This window comes from Notamacropus eugenii, chromosome 2 (assembly GCF_028372415.1).
Source record: "Notamacropus eugenii isolate mMacEug1 chromosome 2, mMacEug1.pri_v2, whole genome shotgun sequence".
NCBI lineage: Eukaryota > Metazoa > Chordata > Mammalia > Diprotodontia > Macropodidae > Notamacropus > Notamacropus eugenii.
Genome location: NC_092873.1, coordinates 163,409,088 through 163,431,272, shown reverse-complemented (window position 1 = coordinate 163,431,272; position 22,185 = coordinate 163,409,088). Strand labels below are relative to the sequence as shown.

Genomic DNA, 22,185 nt, shown 5'->3' with positions numbered 1-22,185 from the left:
ACCACGGTGAATTCTTTTTAGAGCAGTCTAAATTATTTTGATATAGGAGACCATCAAATTCATTTCCCTCCTTTCTATTCCACACTGCCACCACCCAGGTCAGGCTCTTAGAACCTTTTGTCTGGACTACTGAAACACTTCCTACCTAGTCTTCCTGTCTCACTCTCTGCAACCTATAATGTTCCAGATGTACTTTCTGATCATGACCTTTACTAAAAAACGTACAGTGGCTTCCTACTACTGACTACGTAAAGTTCAAGCTCTTCAGCCTGGCAATCAAGGCTTTTTAATGATTCAGTCCCCTTTATACCTTTTCAGTTGTAATTCACACTCTTCAACTTTGTTTACCCTGCACTCCAGCCAGCAAGGATGACTCTTGGATCCCTGAAAACACTTTTAGCAATATTATTAACTTTAAATTATTTGTTATTTAAATGATCAGTTATTACTTTTATTGCTTCTTCAGCTTTTTCTTATGCTACGTCTTAACTATTACTATTTAGTTATTAGAATGTGATCTCTTTGAGAGCAGGGACTCTAGTTTTTGTACTTTTATCTCCGGTGCTTAGCATAGTATTGAGCACATCATAAATACTTCATTAATATCTTTTCATGCATTCATTCATTCTCTCTCCCTTGGATATCCTTTCCTGTTTTATCAAGAAAAGGCAGTATGTGGTAAGTACCAAAATTGCTGGTACAAACATAAGTATAATAGGAAAGAAACGTGGTAGATGAAAGTGGTCCAAAAAGACTATTAAATAGGTAAAGGTCTTTAAAGAGGGGTAGTATTTGCTTGAAAGGAGGGTGTTTTTTGGCATAGTAAACAAAGACAGATTGAAAAGAGCAAGAGTTTGCTTGTGGATTGCTTGGGTTCTTTTTGGGAGGAGAAGGAAAGGAGGACTGGAAGCAATGATGAGGCATCCAGCCTAGCTGGAGCTGAGGGTTTCTAGTAGACAATAACAAAAGATCAATATGCCAAGCTCAAGAGTTTGAACTTGAAAGCGGTGGGGAGCCAGTGAATATTTCTGACGTAGCAAAAATAGTGGGTTAGGAAGACTAACATGCCAGAGAGTTATTGGAGAAGAGAAAGTCTGAAATCAGACAGACCAGTTGAGAGACTAGTGAAATATTCCAAGCACAAAAGAATGTGGTCCTAAACTGTGATGGGATTAGAAAAGAAAAGAATGATGGAAGAAACAAAGGAAAAATTACCCTGATTGCTCTAGACTGAACCCGAGGCAGAAAGGAAAATCTACCTCCATTTTTCTCTAGTTAACCAGGCTATACTTCTAAGAGGTATTATCAGCACCATGGGATTTTTAGTGTAGGCTTAGCTCCAGCGTGTAAGAGGCATAGCTGGAAACCAGAAGAAGCCATTCCACCTTATTTCCTTGCCCTCCTACCACTCCCCAGATTCCCTGCTACTCTTTCCTTATTCTAACCCAACTGAACCTCATTTCAGCTCAGACACTGAGATGAAACTGAGTGAGGAAGAAAAGACATTATAGCTCATGGTATGAAAAAAAGGGATAATGGCCAAGACTAGAAAGGACAGCAATATAAACACTCAATAAGGAAGGCAAGAGACTTCTGGGAATTAATTATCAAGCCATTTACCCCAGTAACAAGCAAACACTAGAGAAGTGGATGCAGATTTCCTTCCTTCTCAGATTCAGAGGAGCCCTGCTGAGGACTCCAGCTCTCTGTTCATTTAGCAGAGTAGACTCCCATTTACTGAACCCACAAGGGTGAGGGCGTATCTATCCATTTTCCTGTGCTACTAAAGCACAAGAAACCTTTCCTCTTCTCATGGGCTCTCCATGGAGTCATGCTCACTGAGATTCTGGAAAAGGAGAAGGACTTGGACTGATTTCCTTAAAGCATATATAGTTTTCAAAAAAGATTCCCATGTTCTTTTCAGAAGGGTGATGCAGAGAATTTCAGAAATGGTTCTGGCCTCACTTACATTGTTGACAATTGTCCCATCAGCGCCTGCTTCCAGTAAGATTTTAGCCACTTTTTTGTGATTTAGTGCAGCAGCAATGTGAAGAGCCGTGTCCCCAGCCTGAAATTAAACAGAAAAAATGACCATCAAAGGAACTTCAAGTGCCTTTCTTACATGTCCTTCCCATCCTGAATTGAGCTGTACTTCAAGTTCAAATAGGGATCAGTGTTGAGTTGAGGTCTGCTAAACAGAGACCTTTCTGAAAAAAGAGTTATTTATTTCTTTGGCAGAAAACAGCTGTTCTTAATGATGGGTTGAGTGAGATCAGCATATCCCAAACTTATTTATTCATAGAAAACTTTTGGGACTCATATCTTCTTGATAGAGTTTATCAAGTTTGCCTGGGGATACTCAACTCCCCCTGGAATACAATACAGTTACGGAAATTTTAGAAGAGAAAACAAATAGAAAAAATTAAACTTACATATTCATACTAACCTTAAACAATCTTTGCATATAAGTATTTTTGATACAAATATAACTTCATAATAGAAATTTCTAATAGAATATAAGCTCCTTGAGGACTCACTTCTGTATTTGTATCTAATATAATGACAGACATATAGTAGGAATTTAATAAATGTTTGACTGTTAATTCATATTCTAGAGTGAAAAATACAGGCTTTTCTTTTCCCACAACACCCCTATTCATATTTTGGGGAATGTTGTTTAGGATATGCTAACCAGGGGTGGGGAACCTATGACCTCAAGGCCACATGTGGTCCTCTAGGTCTTCCAGTGTGGCCCCTCGACTGAATCCAAACTTCACAGAACAAATTCCCTCAATAAAAGGATTGGTTCTAGAAAACTTGAACTCAGTCAAAAGGACACATCCAAGGACTTAGATGTGGCCTTGAGGGCCCCACACCTGCAAACTAAGAGACTGCTAACATTCTTTGAGCTGAATTCCAGTGACATCTTTCCCCTGCAGAAATACTGGGAATTGAGGACATAATCAACTTTAGGAAACATGGGAAAGTTGAACTGGGTTTACTTAGTAAAAGGAGATCTCTAGAGCTTATTTATTGGGTTGAGGAAATGTCAGTGTTGGGACAGATCAATGGGCAAGTGGTCAACAAGGTGAAGTTGTTGAGGGTCTGAGGAAGTTGCTTCTTTGGAAGACATAGAGAATCCATTTGAGCCTCTAGGTGTGGGATTAAGCCAGTAATGTTGATAAACAGGCTGCCTAAGGTGGTGGTAGTGGGGTGGGGGTGAGGGAGGGTGAGGGCCTCAAACCATTTGCCATTTGCCCCAGCACAACTTGTTTTTATATGCCTATATTAAAGCAGTCTTACTCTTACGTACTTCCTTCACTGGACAGAAGACAATGAGAGCCAATGCCTTCTTTTAAGAAACTATTAATTAGTTCCCTACTTGCTACATAACCTTTTATCCAGGGAAATCTAAAGTATATTTATTTGTCCTATGGAGAGTTATGTTTCCATATAAACTCCACCACTACTACAGAAGAAAAGCTATTAAGCTATTTTGTTGATTAGACAATGCTGATTTAGTCATTCTCAATTCTGGTATTCTCTCAAACAATCAGATACAAAACAGAAAGCAGTAGAAATCAAAAGAATCTACTCTTTCATCATAACTGGTGGTATCACCATAGACCCACTTTCATTAACAATAAAATAAGTTAACTTTATATACATAAAACCAGTCTTGCTTGTGTGGTTACAGTTATGATTAGTGCAAATAATGAAGCCCTTGAAGTGATCACATGTACCTGAAGTTAAAATTGTGTAAAATATGGTCATTGGTTCCAGCCCAGTGGAAATATGGCAACCTCTTCAAGGAAATTCATTGCTTACACTAATCAGGATCTAGATATAATCTCTTTCTTCCAACAAATGTTGAAAAGAAAAGTGTGTTTCATTTCCATTTCTTGGTTTGCCATTCAGGGAAATAATAAGTAAAGTTTGGGTTTCTTTTATTTGAGGAAGGGAGAATGAAAGGGATATGGTGAAGATTTTGTACCAGGATAATCTACTATTCCAGGATCACTTGTTTATTGTTTGGAATAGGGACAGCACAAGGCTATTTTCTTTGAATCCCAAATATTCCCAGATACTTTTTATTTTTAAACTTCACATTTCTGCATCCCAACTAAAAAAATGTGAACTCATGGTTTCAACTGATCAATAAATTTACAGATAGTTATATATGCTAACAAGAATCATTAATGCTTTCTTGGCACACCATAGGGACCTCACAGGGGGCAGCACACTGAAGTCTGATAGCTACCACAGGGACAAATAATTATGTATTATCTTGGTAGGGCCTGAGCAGTGACAGGACCTATAAAGGCAGTGGTAGAGCCCAGCAGGTCACAAGAATCCCATTCCTTTGCTCCATGAAGTTATAATTCTTTGTCAGTTGGATTTTTCCTTGAATGTGTTTGTTTAAAATATATATATATACATATATATATATATATATGTATATATATACACACACATATATCAAAACCAACAGAAACCATTGCAGTATATGCAGAAAGTGCTCATTACTCAGATGTGGTGATATGCACAGAAATGACAAGAAACCACAGGCACACCCTCTCTATAAGGCTATTTAGGGAATCCAGCGCCATTGTACTTGGCTGGAACCCATGTTCCCAGGGGATCATTTACAGTAATCTCCCAGAAGTTTCAGGGGAGGCAAAGCAAAAGCAGCTTCTAGCCTAGCATAAGTCTACGTCATGTCAACAAGCCTTATACAAAGGGTGCACTGCTGTAGTGTAAGATACATGCACTGACCTGGTTCTTTTCATGGATAGAACAGAAAGCACTGAGGAGAACCCTAATGATGGACAAGTGATTATAGCGAGCGGCAACGTGCAAACAGGTATCTCCTGCCTGCAAACAGAAATAAAACTCTGAGCATATTTTGGTCAGGAAACGGAGCAGAACAAAATAAAAACAAATAAGGAGAAAGCTTGCGGCCATCGTTTCCCCTTCAAGAGCTTTCCACCCAAGTTATTAAGCTGACTTCTAGCTAGAGATGCAAAAGCAAAGAAAGGCCAGGAAAGATCTTGGCAAAATGGCCTTCCTTGACTGATAACACAAAACCAAAACCAACCACGCAAAGCGAAATTGCAAACGACATCTTATAACTGATGCTGTACTTCCAGCCTCATCATAATTTGCTACTGTTTGCACTCATTGTACAGAGCCTCCCACAAAGGCAGCTGGAATAAATGCTTCCATTTTTCATACAGCAGGCGTCTGCTCCCCACGGAGCCTTTAGGAAGAACTAAGGCAGATTCTGCTTATTTAACATTTCAGTTGGAGGCAAGGTTCCAACTGTGTCCAGCCTTGTCCTATCACTCCAGTGCTATAAGATGAGCCAAAGAAATGACAAAACACTGCTATGGTCGGTTCACATCCATCAAAGGGAGACGGGCAGGCCAGTGCAGTGGTCAATACAGATTTTAAAAGCATGAGGTTCTCTCTAATGGAATCCAAGGGTATGACACTGCCATGACGTAGCGATAATTCAAAGTAGGGATGGTGATGACCCACAGAGAACAATGTAGTCCTAGGGCTCCATAAAGCCTATGGTCTTGTGAGTCATTTGTAAAAGAGCAGTGCATTCAGATAGTGTACAGTGAAGAGACTGCTACTCCAAAGTGAGATTATAGATACCAAACTTGACCAAAAATATGGAAGGTAAAAATGGTGGCAGATTGAATTAAAAGTGTAGTTTAAATTACCAACACTTCCAGATATTCTCCCCCTGATTTAATCGTTAGAGGTTCTGTTAGAGGCTAAGGATAATCCCTTTTGCAGAGAAACAGAACAATATGTTTTTCTTATATAGTCTTCTTAAAAGAAACATCTTAACATTTCTCTTAAATAAGCTAATATTAATCAATGCATTAAGCACACAAGCATGATACTGCTGCTCCAGAATCCAGAAAGGACTGAGCAGAAAGCTGGAGGTCAAAGGGGAATTCTGTGGACTAAGCAGGAGAGCTCTGTGGCAAGATCTCCCTTAGATGAAACAAGGAGGCCACCAACCCTCCCAAGAAGGGTTTCCTTTGAAGTGATTTGTAACAAAGCCTCCAGTGAAAGCAATCCTCTTCATACAGTACCTTTCAAAAGGGGAAGGATATGTACAGAGGAGAGGAAGTAAAGAAAGAAATTGACCAAGGTGTGTTTCACCTGCTTTAAGCATGATGAACTACTTTGCCCACAGTGATGACATATTAAGACTTGATGCAGTTGGGAATTGGCCTCTGCCTTTAGACTCTCTTACGTTTTTAACCTTTTGTTTTGTATTATGGGTACTCCTCTGATAGTCTGGTAAAGTCTATGGATTCCTCAGAATAATTTTTTTTAATGCATAAAATAAAACACATAACATTGCAAAAGAAACCAATTATATTGAAGTAATTGCATATTAAAAAAATAAACTCAAAGACTCCAGGTTAAGACCCCTGCCTGATTTAGAGAATTTAAAAAAAAAAAAAAAAGCTTTTCGGCATGTGATTTTTAATAAAGGTGCATTAAAAAATGGTTACTGATTTCCAGACTTGATTTCATAAATAAATAGAATAAAATGGGAGAAGGGAAGGTAGAAGCTACATCTGAAATATCTTCCTACCCCCACAACTCTAAATAACTAGACTGGAAATAAGACTAACAAACCATGTTCTAGAGTAATTGTGAGAAACAATTTAGCTCTTCTTTCCAGATTTTTTTCCCCAAGGTTGGCTTTCTACATCTCTGCTTTCCAAGGTGAGAGAGTGGAGAATCACAAGTTGCATTTTTTTTTTTACCCACATTATTTTTGAGGTCAGGTCGAGATCCTCCCAGCAAAAGAACCCGGGCGCTCTGGGAATGACTGTTCTGACAAGCCAAGTGCAGAGCCGTGTTCCCTGCCTTGGGGAGAGACCGAAAAAAATTAAGGACAGCATTAAAAAATACAATTCTAAAGAATTAGCAACTGCCAGGAATTGTTGTAGCACCTTAAGTTTACTTCAGTAAGAAACTAAATGAAAAAAGTTGCATTCTCTACCAGCTGATGAATGGCCTCATTTTAGATCCTTGGGGACAACTGGTCATAATACAAATGACTTCGCTGTTTACAGCTACTATCAAGATAAGTAATAACAGTAAAGAAGATAAAACACATTTCCTATGGAAATATAGAATTATATGTAAATCAAGTTTTTCTTTTTTTTAAAATTAGAGTACCTCAGAATGGTACCCAAAAAGATGATGAATGGGACTAAATGAGGATGGGTGTTGTCCTTTTAAGTCCTTCTCAAATTTTCCATTTATTTGGAAATGCTAAGTTTCATTTTAAGTGAAATACTCAAACTATTCCATGGGGGATCAGCTTTAGATGGCATGTACCTTCTCATCCTCACAGTGTATGTGTGTGTGTGCACAAGCACTTGCGCATGCATGAATATATATTATGTATATATATGTAAATATATTAATACATACTTATAATATATACGATATATATACATATTCACACACATATTTGTATATATATGTGTGTATGTGATTTGTCACTAAATAATGGAAATCTCTCCAGTGTTTTAAACACTTTTCCTTCTGTTATTTCAATGATAAATTAAAGAATAAAACCATTTCTGTTCTATTTTAGTAGATAGATTTAGAGATCAGAGGTCACTTAATCTGATCCCCTTATTTTACAGATGATGAAACTGAGGCACAGAGACATTAAGTGATTTCTCTAGGATCTGACTGCAAGCGTCTGAGGCAAGTTTTGAACATAGGTCTTCCTGACTCCAAATCCAATGCTCTAATTGCAATTCACAATTACATAGCACTTTCCAGTTACCTTTAATCTTCAAAACCTCTCTGTAAGGGAGGTAACAAATACATTATGATTCCCATATGACTACCCAGGAAGCAGAGGCCTGGAGAGTTTAAGTGACTTGCCCAGCTAATAAATGGCAGTCAGCCTTCCAACTCCAAGGTTTTTTTTTGGAAATTATTTTGGAGGGCCCAGAGGCCAGTTTGATAATCTTTGCAAGAAAAACAGGTAGTAGGTGAAGTGGTCTAGGTTTTGGCATGTTTGTTCATACTTTAGGTGGTTAAATTTACATACTCACTGTCTTTCTTTTTGAGATTAGAATCTGGGCCAAGTGAGATCCTCAGAGCTGTTAAGGTATCTAAAGATTGCTTCTCCCTCACTGAGTTGCCCTCCCCTTGGGATGCAACCACTTGCAGATGATCTTAAACTTCAGAATCTTTGTGTTTTGACAGGGAGAGAATGTTTCCTCCCTTCTCTCCTCACTTCCCACCTCTGTTCTAGTTCAGATGTATTACAAAAGCCCTTTCTAAAGACTGGTACTCCACTTGACTGATACCACACCTGGCTGCTCTTTGAAAACAAGTGAATTTCCCTTATGAGTTTTTTCTTTTATATTCAGATTTCTTTCTCATTATTAACTACCAGCAAGTGCCTCAAGAGGTTCTGTAAGACAAAGAAAGGTGTTAGCTAGCTGAGGCACTGAACACTAACCCAAGGGCAGCCTATGATATTTTTACACACGACGCTCGTTGGTAGTAGAAGAGGTGTCTCTTGGCTCGGTCAATTGAGTTCTCACCCCTGGTTAAGAGTGTCAAGAGACCGGGTGGCTGATGGATTGGGTCGTTCTTTTTGTAATTAAAATGTTCAGCTCTGCAAGATTTCTTTTGTATGCTACTACAAACAGAATTATGCTAACAGATGTTAATACAGCCAGATGAGGAACACAGTGGCCAAGAACTAAAGAGCCTTGACTCTAATCTAGCATTTTTACTGTTCTAATCAATTAGTCAAAAAGCATTGATTAAACTCCTTCCATGTGCCAGACAGCAGTAGGTGTTGATGGTTCAAAATAAAAAATGAAACAGTCCTTGCTCCAAGCAATATGCCCACTGATCTCCAAGTGGGAGTCAGTTCTTAGGTTGCAGACACAAAAAGAGGGTTCTGAAAGTGGCTGTGGCAGGCTGGAAAAGCCACACTATTGGCTGGTGTTGTTGTTTTGGTCAATTAGTCACATTTGACTCTTCATGATCCCACCCGGGATTTTCTTGGCCAAGATACTGGAATAATTTGCCATTTCCTTCGAAAGTTCATTTTATAGATGAAGAAACTGAGGGAAACAGGATCAAGTGACTTGCCTGAGGCCAAATTTGAACTTGGGTCTTCCTGACTCTAAGGCTAGCACTCAATTGCTGCCCTTTGGTTGGGGATGGGCAAAAGCATGTCAGAGCCACATCTCCTCAAGGCTTTCTGTCCCAGGCTGGAAGAGGTGGCATCATGGTCTCCTGGAAAGAACCTGGGCTCCCTCATTCCAGCTCTTTTACCAATTAATAGTATAGTTTTAAACAAGCCTCTCAAACTTTTGGAGGCTCAGTTTTCTCACATGTCAAGTGGGGAAAATATCTGCCTTACTCGCCTACCTCACAGAATAGAATAAAATCATTTATGTGAAGCCTTGATAGACACAACATGCCTTCTCTCCTCTCGGATTGGAGGGTTAGAGAGTGGATACCTAACTCCTCCCAATGCTTCCTTTATGGAGGGTAGAAACTGGACTTTCCCCAGCTGATTCCACCTAACAATCTGCTGCTTTCCCTGGCTTCAAATGCACGGAACTAGGTGAACCCCACCTTTCCTATGTTCTTTTGTGTGTTGCTTCCTCGTCTCCCCATTTCCTGTCTCCCCATTCAACTATCAGCTCCTTGAGAGAAGGGCTGCCTTTCTTTTTTGCAATTGTATCCCCAGAACTAAGCACAATGCCTGGATCAAAGGACCTTAATAAATGTTTATTGGATTAGACTGATTTGTTGTTGTCATTTAGTTCTGTTGGACTCTTCTTGCTCTATTTGGAATTTTCTTGGCACAGACACAGAAGTAGTTTACCATTTCCTTCTCCAGCTCATTTTACAGATGAAGAAACTGAGGTTAAGTGACTTACCCAGGATCACACAACTAGTTTCGGAGAACAGATTTGAACCCAGGGGGGTGAGTCTTCCTGACTCTAGGCACAGCACTCTATCCACTACACCATGTAGCTGCCCCAGCTTTGAAAATCTTAAATAGCTTTATGAATGCATGATGATATTATTGTATTGTCATCATTATGATGATAATAGATAGCTAGGAGAGAGACAATATATAGCTGATAGAAGATAGCTATGAAATGAACTTCGTCTTTTCCCATATTCTGTTTAGCAGATTCTGGGAAGTCCTAGTATTTCCTCAATCAAAGGAAGTTAAGGATTAGCACTAGAGCCAGAAAGAAGGTTTTGAGGTCTTGTACTTATATTCACTCCTTCATAAAAAGAAAATCACTCTTTATGAAGGAAGGCATTGCCTCCCTATGACTAGTTCCGTTTGGGTCTTAAAAATCATTAGGGTTTCAAAGGTTTGGTTTGATCAATTAATCAAATATGTGTTGAGTACCTACTATGTGCGATGTACTCTGTTATGTAAGTTACCAAACTCCTTTTTTCAAAGAGCTTACAATATAGTTGAGGAGATAAGGCACATATACATGAAATAACAGTACACTGAAGCATGGGATACACACCAAATGCATGGTGTGAACAGTAAATATAATAGGAATTCAGAGTGAGAGTCAGCAGTGGTTGACTAAGGCTTCCCATGATAGCTTCAAAGAAAAGGTGAGAGATGAGCTGAATCTTGAAGGATTTTGTAAAGGAAGTGAGAGAGAAATCCACAAAGAGAGGGAAAGGTCAGTTATAGAAGTATCACAGACGAAGGCAAATGAGACAAGAAAGAGCAAAATGGGGGACAGTAACTAGATCAACCTAGGTTCATCCTTTCTATCAAGTTTCAGCTCAGGTGACGTTTCCTTTATGGAATGCAATCTCTCCCTTCTCAAGTTTCTCATAGCAGTCAGTCTGAATCAATTCTTTGAACTTGCCTTTTCTTCCTTACAGAATAGTAAGCCCCTTTGAGAGCACCTCTGAATTCCCAGAAAATACATAGTAGGCAGTTGAAAAGATTTTTTGAGTGAGTAAATGAATGGATGGATTCAGGGAATTGTCAGAGTTAAGACTGGAAAGGCAGGTTGGGATCATTCTATAGAGGGCTTCATTTCCAGGATTTCCTTTCCTCCCTTTTTCCTTCCCTCCTTTTTCTTTTAAATAATTTTTTATTTGTTTTCAGTGTTCTATCCTTCTCTCCTTCTTTACCTCCCTCTCAAAATGCCAAATGGGGTCGATCAAAGTAGATGATCACCTACAGTGTAAGTTCCTCGACCTGTCTCATGCTTGTTTTGTGTTCTCATAAGTGTCTAGCACAATTCTGGGTTGATAGTTGATCTTTGCTAATTTTTACTGGTTGAGTGGATCTTTGCTATCTACAGGATCTTATACCTGATCTTGAAGATATGCATCCAAGGTTCACTAAAGTGGCTTATTACAGAATTCACTACTAATCATAGTGTTTGCCATGGACACATACATATGTGTTAGATGTGGTACCATTGCCGAACTTCCACTGGCACATAAAACTCTAATCTTGAATGTTTTTTATTCTATTGTTAGCATTATATTCTAATAGAATCTGCTGGCTATAACTGGTAGCAGAAATATCAACTTTTCCAGTGCATTAGAGGTAGTATCCATGGTATTGTGGACAAAATGATGGACTTGAAGTCAGGAGGACTTAGCTCAAATCTCACCTCTGACAGCAGCTTTCTGATCCTAGGCGAGTAACTAAACTTCTCTCAGTCTCAATATCTTCGCCGATAAAATGGGGATAATAATTCCCAAGTATTATTACTTTGAATACTTGTACTCTGTACAGTTATCAAAAGAATCTAATGAGACAATGTTAGATCAAGGACATTGCAATCTTTAAAGTGCTACATAAATGTCATTTATCATTAGTCTATGAAATTGTTGGGGCCCAATAAGATATTGTAAACAGGGCCTGCAAGAGAGCAAAAGCAGGCAAGGCCAAGTCCTGTTTTTGGCTTCTTTCTGTCACCTTGTTGCTCATGGGCACCGCTAATATTTTATTCATGCCAAGTGTGAAGTGTGGCACTCCCATCCTGAGGAATGCGCATAGGAACAGTGGGTTTTGGAGGACTTCATTGGAACAGAGAGGCATGCAACATCATGCCAGACATAAACATGAGCATCTGTCATCACCTTCTGGTTAAGCTGATTTTGAACTGCAACAGAAAGACGCTGACATTCGCTGGTTATAAACTTCCAGAGGAATGGGGAGGAGGGGATAGAGACTTCAGCAATAATTATTCTCAGTGGAACTGCTGTCCTAAGCCAGGTGTCAGCCTGCCCCTGGCCTCACCTCTACAGCTGGAATTTCCTGGCAGGATTTACTCCTGGTTCAAGATTCTGAGTGCCAGGGCATGATTCAGTCATTATCTGTGGACAAGTGTCATTACCAGGTCTCAGCCTGAAAGGAAATACACAGCCTTCTCTCTTTCATGAATGGGAAGTTCCTGTCACCTGCTGGCATCTCACCTTGTTCTTGGCAAGCACGTTGGCTCCTGCTTTAACGAGAAGCTTGGCAGACTGGCTGAAGCCATGCCAGGATGCTTCATGAAGAGCAGTATTCCCATCCTACGGAAAACACACACACGAAGAGCAGGTTTAGACTTCTGAGTTGGAACAAGGAAGTATTCAATAAAAGCACATAAACTATAACGTACCTGGTCACATCCTCTACAAAGTTTGGTGAAGCATTTACTCTTGGACTCCTGAACAATTTATTTTTCAGTGAGATCTCTGGGCTATACAAGGCATGCTCCAGAAACCCAGGTTGGGAGGAAAGAACTCCATGAATACCATCCTCTCCATTCATCTAACTTCACATCTATCCCCATTAAACTATAACTTCTTTGAGAGCAGAGTCTGTTTTTTGCCTTTCATTGTATCCCAGTACTTATTAAACAGTGCTCAGAATATAATAAACACTCAATAAATGCTTATTGCCCTAATTATTCCAGGGCCTACTTTACTCTTCATATCGGCTACAGAGAGAAATACTAAAACGTTTCAATAACAACGCCCAACTCCCATTGTACTCTCTGACTTGGGAGCCACTCACCAATCCACCATGTCCAATTGGGCAGGCATCATAAAATGCGAATTAATGAAGTAGTACTCAAGCAAACCCAAGAACAGGAACAGGTGCTGAGGGAAAGGCGGTTTGTCAGTAAATAGATAAGGGAACTATCTGGCAGTATGTTAGCTCCTTGAGGTATGGGACTCTTTACATTTTTGTCTTTGAGTCTCCAGGGTGCCCCACAAAGTAGGTAGTTTTGTCTTTGAGTCCTCAGTGAGAGGAGTACCCATATTTGCTGTACTTACATAATTTAAAGATGACCAACAGTTCCTCCTCCCCTTCTCTTGACCCCTTACTACTTAACTTTCTTTTTTTTTCTTGTTGGAAACTATGATAACAACAACAATAATAGCTTACATTTATCTAGCTCTTAAAGAGTTATATATTATATCATTTGAACCACAAGAATTGTGCCTGAAGCTTTACAGGAGAGAGAGTAGCAGAGGACAGAAGGCGGTGGGTCTGGTGGGAAGCAGTTACATTCTCCTCCAAGTCTTCCAGAAGGTCTTGTATACAAGGTACAGTCAGATAGGGTAAGGGACAGATCCCCTTTGCTGGTGAGCATGGGCTCTACCTATGACTACGTACATAGCTGTTTGCATGCTGTCCCCCAGCCTTTACTCCACCATCTTGGCTCTGCCCCCACCTCACGCACACACGTCTCCCCAATGCATTGGGAGCTATTTCAAAGTAATGAAACTTTTATTTTCTTTTTGCCTTTTTTTGTAGTCCCAGCCCTTAGAATAACACCTAGCACAGAGTAGGCATTTGCTGATTTGACCTGACTATGACTGCTATTCAGACTTCAGCCAGCGTTCCTAATGGTGGCAGTAAGCTAAAAAAAAAAATTTGTTAGAAGTCAGCTTCAACAGTCCTGGTACCTGGCAAGATTATACTTGGCAATCCTGGGTATGGTGGTCTCTATTTTCAGAGTAGTTTTGCCACAAAGTCTATTTTCAGGGATTTTAAATACTAAGAATACTGCTATGGGAGAGTAGCTAAGCTAGTAGCCAGAGACACTGGTAGTCAATGAGAATAATGATGCAGGAAATGAGTGTATAAGGGCATGTCAATGAGAGGGAATATCGAAAGCAAAAAAAAAAGCGGGGAGGTGGGGAATGGACACATATTCTCTGGGTAAAACCTATTACCCAACATGCTAGGTCCCCCTACTCCTCCTTGTTTCGGTGACTGTACCTGTGATTTCATTGATATAGGATACATTGGTATACTGTCTCCACTAATGCAGATGAGAATGTGCTCTGCCTCTTACAGATGTGAGCCCTGAGAAATCAAATGATTTGGCCAGGGTCACAAAGTTAATATGTATCAGAAACAGGACTTGAACCCAGGATTTTCAGACTTCTAGGCCAGCTCTCTGGTCAGCGTGCTGCTGGAACAACATATGACATTAAAAAAAAATAGGTTTATCCATGTGTAGTCTAAAGCCACCAAGTAGGTAGAGAAATTGGAAGATCAAACTTTCTGAAAGACTAGATTCTCTTATAAGGTAAATTCAAGTAAGATATAGTCAATCATCAGGTCTTAAGTACTAGCCCATTCATTTCACTTGGAATTATCCAGCTCCTGAAAAATATTTTGGACATGTTTCTTACAGACTTTCTACAAACCATGTGTGACCTTGTACAGAACCTGGGGGAGTAGATCAGTGTCTGAGATTTCTCTTTTTACCTTGTCTTGTCTGTCCAAAGCACACCCTTCTTGAATGAGAGCGGCTATGACCTCGGTGTTCCCTACAACAGTAGCTCGGTGCAATGCAGTCTGATCCCCCTGAAAAGTGAGGCATTACCAATCAGTTAATTGTCTCCACTTGTATCCTTATGCCCACTACTCCAAACTGACAGGCAGACCCATACAGAACATAAACAGGAACCCTGTTATTGTGAGTGAGAGGAGCTCTGTGCTTCTCAGAAGAGTGGGTGCTGGGAAGAGAAAACTGGATTCCACTTGCCACCTGACCACTGGCCCAGCAGAATCTCAGTCCCATCACCCAAACAACTCTATGCCACATAACTCCAGCTGCAAAGTAAGGGTCATGCACCTCAACAAATACCCTAGGAAGCAGAAAGGGTTAGTAAATTAAAACACTTTAAAGATTCAGTTAGAAGATGTTGCATAGACAGTGTACCTATCACTTGGCATGAGGAATGGGTCTGGGACCTGTGCTGGCAATTTTGGATGAGTTTATCTTTAGAGGCAGAAACTGGATTGCAAAGGGGTGGATAAGCCGTTTCTCCATTACAGGAGGCATCACCATCTCACTCTCTTTAGCTAATGACTCTCACAATTTGGGTTAGTTAGCAATTTGTCCACTGTTCCATAATGGTCATGGTCAAGGGCAATTCAAAGTGGTTGATTCTTCATTGATTTCTTGTGAGGAACTCTTGGGGAGCTGTTAGGACCAAAGCACTTTATATTCATAAAGCCTTTGTGCTGAGCTTATTTCTAAGCCTTATTTGATTTTTCTTGGTACCATTCTCACTAATTTATACTGTCTTTAACCCCTCTCTGGGGTTTAGATTCTTGAAATTGTCAAATGTTTCTCCCTTTATCTCTCAAGGGGATGTGTGGAATCTGACTCTCACAACTTGAAATAGAAAATAAGTGGGCATAGTGGTATAGGCCTATAATCTCTTCTTTTGGGGGAGGCTAAGGCTGGTGGATCACTTGAGCTCTGAAGTTCTTCAGGAGTTCTCACTAAGTACAACATCAACATAGAGAGTCTCTGAGGCTGTGGGTGGTGGTGGTAAATCAGGCTGCCTAAGGGTGGGTGATCCAACCCAGATCAGAAACAGAGTAGATCAAAGCTTCTGGGCCAATCAGCATTGGGACCAGACTTATGAATAGCCACTACGCTTGCAGCTTAGGTGAGAGAGGGAAAGAGAAAAGAAACAGGAGAGGAGAGGAAAAGGAAAGGGAAAAGAAAACAGAAGAAAAATAAAGGAAAGACACTCCTAAATGTGGAAAGATCAGTACTATAGCAAAGGAAATTGCTTCCACATCTTCCACATCTAAAAGCAAATCTTCTCTATGAAACCATTAGAAAAATCAAGCAAAGAAAAAGACACTTTATGATAGCTCATAGGCTTTTAGATCTGGAACAGAACTTGGATTCTAACCCCCTCATTTTGAAGACAAGAAAACTGAGGCCCAGTGAGGTTCAGTGACCTGCCTCAAGTCTGCTTCTGTATTGTCACTCAAATGATTATAAGATCAATGAAAAATATGAATGATTTTTCTAGAAAGACCAATGAAATGACAAAGTCAGAAGCTCTGAATTCTAGTCCTGATTCAAAATGTGTAATCTTGGGCAAACTAACCCCTCTGACCTCAGTTTTCTCATCTTTAAAAGGATGGTATTGGACCACATTATCTTTACAGTTCCTTCCTGCTCTAACATTCTCTGGTTCTACCGCCAGGAGTTCTATACACACACAATTAGCCCATAGAGGAAATTCATAAAACGTAAGTGCCAGAAGAGGCCTCTTCTGAGATAACCTGAATGAATTATAATCTGTTTACATAATGATTTTATTAGTTTGGAATTATCTGGGATGCAAATTAGAAGTGGCTTAATCTCAGTTATCTAATTTATTTTTCCTTCCTGATACTAAGGAGGTTAATTAAAAAAAATTTTTTTTAAGGGTAAGAACTTTTAGAACCCTGGCTAGAGAGGCAGTGTTCTACAGTGGAAGGACTGGATTTTGAGTCAGAGGGCCTCTGTCTGAGGATGGGCACTGCCATTTATTCGCTGTGTGATCTTGGCCAACTCATGTAACCTCTCTGAGACATCCTCCAGATGTAAAACAACGATGATGATGACGACAATGATACTTATCTATCTCTGTAGAATTCAAAGAACAGAGAAAATACTTCTGAAGATCAGCCCTCATCATTTAATAGCATTTGCAATGTCTGTTTCTCTTTCATATTCAAGCATAGCGTAGTGGACAGTGTCCTGGACTTGAAGACAGGAAGACCTGTGTTCAAATCCTACCTCTCTTACTACCTGTGTAACATTGGCTAAGTTAATGCAATTTCTCTGGGTATCAGTTTTATCATTTGTAAAATAAGGAGAACGGAAGAAAGGAGATAAACATTTATTAAGTGCCTATTATACTCCAGGCACTTTGCTGAGCACTTTATGAACATCATCTCTCTATGGCCCCTTCTAGCTCTACATTTATGACCCTATGAATTCATTCTCTTAAAAATTTTTAATGGTACTCTCATTTCCTTATCCTTTGGAAAATCCCCAAAGCATTTTCTTCAGAGTGACTCACAAGTTAAAAATGAAAACCATATACATATGAATCTGTAAAGGCCTCTTTCAGGACAAAAGGCCCCAGTCCACTACTGACTCCATCAGATGTCTATTCTGGATGACCTGTTTGACATTGCTATAACTTCCATCAAGAGCTTTCCACAGGTCTAGCAGAAAACCCCTTTGCCTCTACTCAATGTGATTTATCTACAACATCAACCATATTGTTATAGGACCTGTTTCATTCTTTTCAAATGACATGGGAATCTGTTATGTTCTTCTCTCTCCCCATCACCCCTCTGGTCACACTTTAATACAGGTTTAAATGTTCATCCTCTGGGAATAAGGAGGGGATAGTTCTGTACTTTGCCCTACATGGAATACCATGTTCAGCTTTGGGTGCCATAGTTTAAGGACATTTAAAATGGAGAGCTTTCAGAGGAGGGCAGCTATGAAGGTGAAGGGGCTAAAGTAAATGTCATACGAAGATTGCTTCACAGAAATGGACATATTTAGATTGGTGGTATGAAGAGTCCAAGGAAACCTGATAGCTGTGGTCATGTATTTGTAGGGCTGTCATACAGAGTAGGGATTACACTTATTCTGTGTGGCCCCAAAGGGCAGAATTAGGAGTATTGGGAGGAAATGTTGAAGAAGTCAGTTGAGACTTGATGTCAGAAAAGGTATCCTAACAAGTTAAGCTGTCCCAAAGTAGACTGGCTTGCCCTGAGAGGTGATGAGGTCTTGGAGGGCAGGTCTTCAAGCAGAAGGGGATGATCGCTTTTTGGGAATATGTTATGGTGGGGATACCCTACTGACATGGAATATACAAAATGGCCACTGAGGTCCCTTCCCACTCTAAAACTCTGTGATACTCTAAATTCTCCTATAATTCATTAAGTTGACAAATCCCCTTTTCCAAGGAAAATTGTTCTTTAACTCAATTCAAGAAGGCAAATTCCTCTATTCAGTTCAATGATAACCAGTATTTTCTGTAATTTTTAGTGGTACCATCAGAGTCACACAAAGTTCAAATGACTTTCATCACAACACAGCAGTTGGAGCTCCATCTGCATCACACAAAGAGGAACTCGTGACTTTTTCATCTTATGGCTTACAAACTCTGATAGAGAACACACATTTAGTTTAGGAAAAATGGAATGGAAGCTCTATCTCTTCCATTTCATAGATCACATTACACAGCCCAGTTTGACATTTTAAAAAATAGCCGTATGTGGTAATCCAGCCTACCCATTTTACTGTTGATGAGAAACTGAGTCCCTGGGAGGTTAAGTGGTTTTTTCAAGGTCACACAGGTGAAAAGCCTCAGAGATGAGATTTGAGTAGGTCACTTGGCAACTGGATGAGCTCTATTTAGAATGGGGTGAAGGGCCTTTGGGGGCCATGCACATGTGACACCAATTTGAATTTGGCAGTCCCTTAGTTATAAAGACTGAATTCCTCTAAGGAAAGGGAGGAGAGAGGAGTAAGATGGGGGTAACAGCTCATTGTCTACATGCTACTTCCAAAGAGGTAAACAATTTCACATCATAAGTCCCAATGTCTCCCTCAAATGTAACAGACAAAGCTTATTCAGTTTTTAATCTTTCCTCCCCATAAAGGCAAAAGATTTGATGCTGAAACACTCCTATTTTGAAGTCTACAGCTGAGAACAACCAAATGTTTCCTTAATGTTTCTACACTTCATTCAGTCATCATTAAAAAAGCCCCAAAAGACACTTAAAAGCTGCACTGGGAATCATACAATGTAGCTTAAACAAGTTCCCTGACTTCTTTATGACTTAAAAAAAACCTTCCAGGAATGCCTGAAATGTTTAAAAGAAATGAAAGGATGAGTACAGTAGTCTTAATAGCATCCATTCAACAAGCATTTCTTGATTAAATACTACGTGCAAGGCATGGTGGAGGGATATTTTAGGTAGAGATTAAGCACCTACTATGAGCCAGCACTATGCTAAGCAGAAGATGAACACAATAAAATTTCAAAGATATAGCATTTCTCTAATAGGGACATGCTGTTTTATTCCCCTGCCCTATCCTAGAGGTTAAAGATAGGGAAAGGCTACTATAACTCCCTGGGAATGACGCCCCCACTTTGAGGCCATTTTAGTTCCTTGTAGGATAAGATTTGCAATATTTCTTTGAATCTCCCATGTGCCTACTCTTTATGCAAGACACTTGGGTTAACTGCTGAAGAAATCACCACCATGACTGCTCAGAGCCCAGAAATGGTTCAGGAAGCCAGAGTCTTCCATACATTAGCAATCATCTAGACAGTTGGCACAATGGATACAGCACTGAGCCTGGAGTCAGGAATACCTGCGTTTAAATCCAGCTTCAGATATTTACCAGCTGTCTGATCTTGGGCAAGTCACTTAACTTTGTATTGCTTCAGTTTCCTCATGTGTAAAATGGGGATAATAATAGCACCCACCTGCCAGGGTTGTAGAGAGAATCAAATGAAATAATTGTAAAGCACTTAGCACAGGGTAGGTGCTATATAAATGTTAATATTAATGTTAAATAGTAATCATTCTGAATCAGACTTTGAGTTGTCTTTCCCTTATTGAACAAGTAACAATATTAAACATCAGCTTCAGAAGGCAACTTGAGAGACGGTCTAGTCTGATCCCTCTATTTTATAGATGAAAAAACTGGAGCATTTTGCCCAACGTGTTACAGAGAGTTATCGGCAGAGAATGAACTAACACTCACTTCTCCTGATCCCTCAATTCAGAACTCTTTCCAAATTGTCTCTTTATTTAGGAGGGAATTCAAACCTGGGCTATTCTTGGAAAGAGCAAGATAAAGTGGTGGTATTTGGGCTCTCTCTCCTAGCAATTATCAAAATCAAACTCCACTGGCTTGCCTCTAGGATGAAATACAAATTCCTCTGTCTGGCATTAAAAGGCATGGGGGGATAGGGAGTAGACCTGTGATTTTACTGACAAAGGGAACTCCCAAAGGACCCTCCTTCTACCAAAGCAGATCCTCATCCTCTCTGCAACTTATAGTCTTAGAGAAGAACCTAGAACATTGAGAACTAGCTATCTAGCTAGCATTTATATAATGCAAAGTATTTTACAAACAAGATTTCATTTTACCCACATAACAACTCTGGGAGGTAGATGTTATTATTATCCCCATTTTATAGATGTGGAAACTGAGATGGATAAAAGTTAATTGACTTGTCTAGGGTTACACATCAAATAGGTGTCAGAGACAGGTGTCCCTGGCTCCAAAGAGAGTCACACTCTAGACCTTATGCCACACTGCCTCTCATTGACCTTTAAAGTCCTTCATACCCCGGCTCCAGCCCTACTTTATAGCTTCATTCCACAGGATTCCCCTTAATGTCCTCGGTGTTCCAAACTGGTCACTTTGCTGTTCTTTGTCCTCAATATTCCATCTCCTGATTCTGTCTTTGCCCATTACAATGGGAGCTCTTTAGCAGTGGACTTGGCACATCATAGGTGCTTAATAAATCCTTGCTTGGTTTTATGACTGATCTGCCCAAATCATCTACCTCATCCCTAGGATGTGCCCCCTCCTCACTTTTACCTCTTGGACTCCCTACCTACTTTCATAATCCAGCTCAGATGCCACCTTTGCACACAAGGCTTTTTTTCTGATCCTATTTGCTAGCCCAACCCCAATGTTATTTTCTACAATCTGTATTTATATGTGTACATGTTGATTCCCCAATAGAATGTAAGCTTCCCAAGGGTAGGGACTAATTTCCCTTTGTCTCTGTTTCCCTACTATCTGAGTACCTGATCATATAGTAGCTGCTTAATAAATTCTTATCAGACAGATGAATGGTTTGGATATAGAAAAAACTAAATACTGTAGATATATTCTGATTAAGCAACAAAATGGGGAGGGGAGGTTGTATTAACCAGTAATCTTAAGAACAAGGGATTCTTCACCCAGCAGTTCTGATTAGGGAGACACTGAGCTATGTACTAGGTTTCATGAACTGATGATATCCTGATGGGCAAATCCCTTTCATCTCTCTATATTTTTAAAATTTGGAGCTTTTAGGAATTTGAAACCTCTGGAATCAACACCTTTAGATTTAAATCTATTTGGCTTCCCTCCAAGTGGTCAGAAAACTGAGAGTGGTGAGAAAATAGTGGGCAGAGATTTTTAAGTCAAGCGACAGGACAAACTGAGCCATGCAAGCAGGAAGCGTGTACATCTTTTCAGGAACAATCATGCCAGGGCAGGGCACACATGCAAGCCTGCTGAAGGGAAGCATGAGGCCAGAGAGATGTGCAAAGGAAACTGCTGACCTCCTTCTCTCTCTCTGATCTTCTAGGTTCCTTCCTAGCCTTTCTCCTCTGGTCTTTCTTATTTTTCTCTTCCTTGATGCCTTTCACCGTGGCCGCTCTGTCCTGGACTATTTCTGAGGTGTGTGCCGTGTGAATACTCATGGACCAATCAGAGACCTCGTTAGAGCTCCAATAGGATTTGGCAGGATTGGCAGGAAGCAAGAGAGAATTAGCTCCCGGTGTTCCATACTCTAAAGAACTGGTTTCCACAGGTTGAAATTCATAATAATCCCACTCCAGGCCACTGAAGGTCATTCTTCCACTAATTCTCAGTCTTTAAAAATGACTTTAAAGAACAGTATCTGCAGAATATGAAGTTAGGGTTTTAAACTCTTCACAACAGTTAAGTTCTCTAACAGTATACACCATCCAGGATAGGTAGAAAATTTCATTTATTAATTTTCCCAGTTTTGCTAAAAGAACAAAAG

The 22,185-nt window shown here is 39.9% G+C and overlaps 1 protein-coding gene across 11 annotated transcripts in view; it reads right to left on the bottom strand.

Annotated features, from left to right (window-relative positions):
* ANKRD6 (ankyrin repeat domain 6) overlaps positions 1-22,185 on the bottom strand; it is a 95,936-nt gene that overhangs the window by 17,462 nt on the left and 56,289 nt on the right. For 3 of the 11 annotated variants that reach the window (XM_072642817.1, XM_072642823.1, XM_072642819.1), the window contains exons 2-7: positions 21,719-22,059; positions 14,810-14,908; positions 12,514-12,612; positions 6,805-6,903; positions 4,777-4,875; positions 1,970-2,068 (exon numbers count right to left, since the gene is read on the bottom strand). In XM_072642817.1, coding sequence (XP_072498918.1) covers positions 1,970-2,068; positions 4,777-4,875; positions 6,805-6,903; positions 12,514-12,612; positions 14,810-14,908; positions 21,719-22,012 — 789 coding nt within the window. In that variant the 5' untranslated portion in view covers positions 22,013-22,059. The remainder of the gene's footprint in view (positions 1-1,969; positions 2,069-4,776; positions 4,876-6,804; positions 6,904-12,513; positions 12,613-14,809; positions 14,909-21,718; positions 22,060-22,185) is intronic. The other 8 variants (XM_072642818.1, XM_072642821.1, XM_072642825.1 and 5 more) reach the window with 5 other exon arrangements.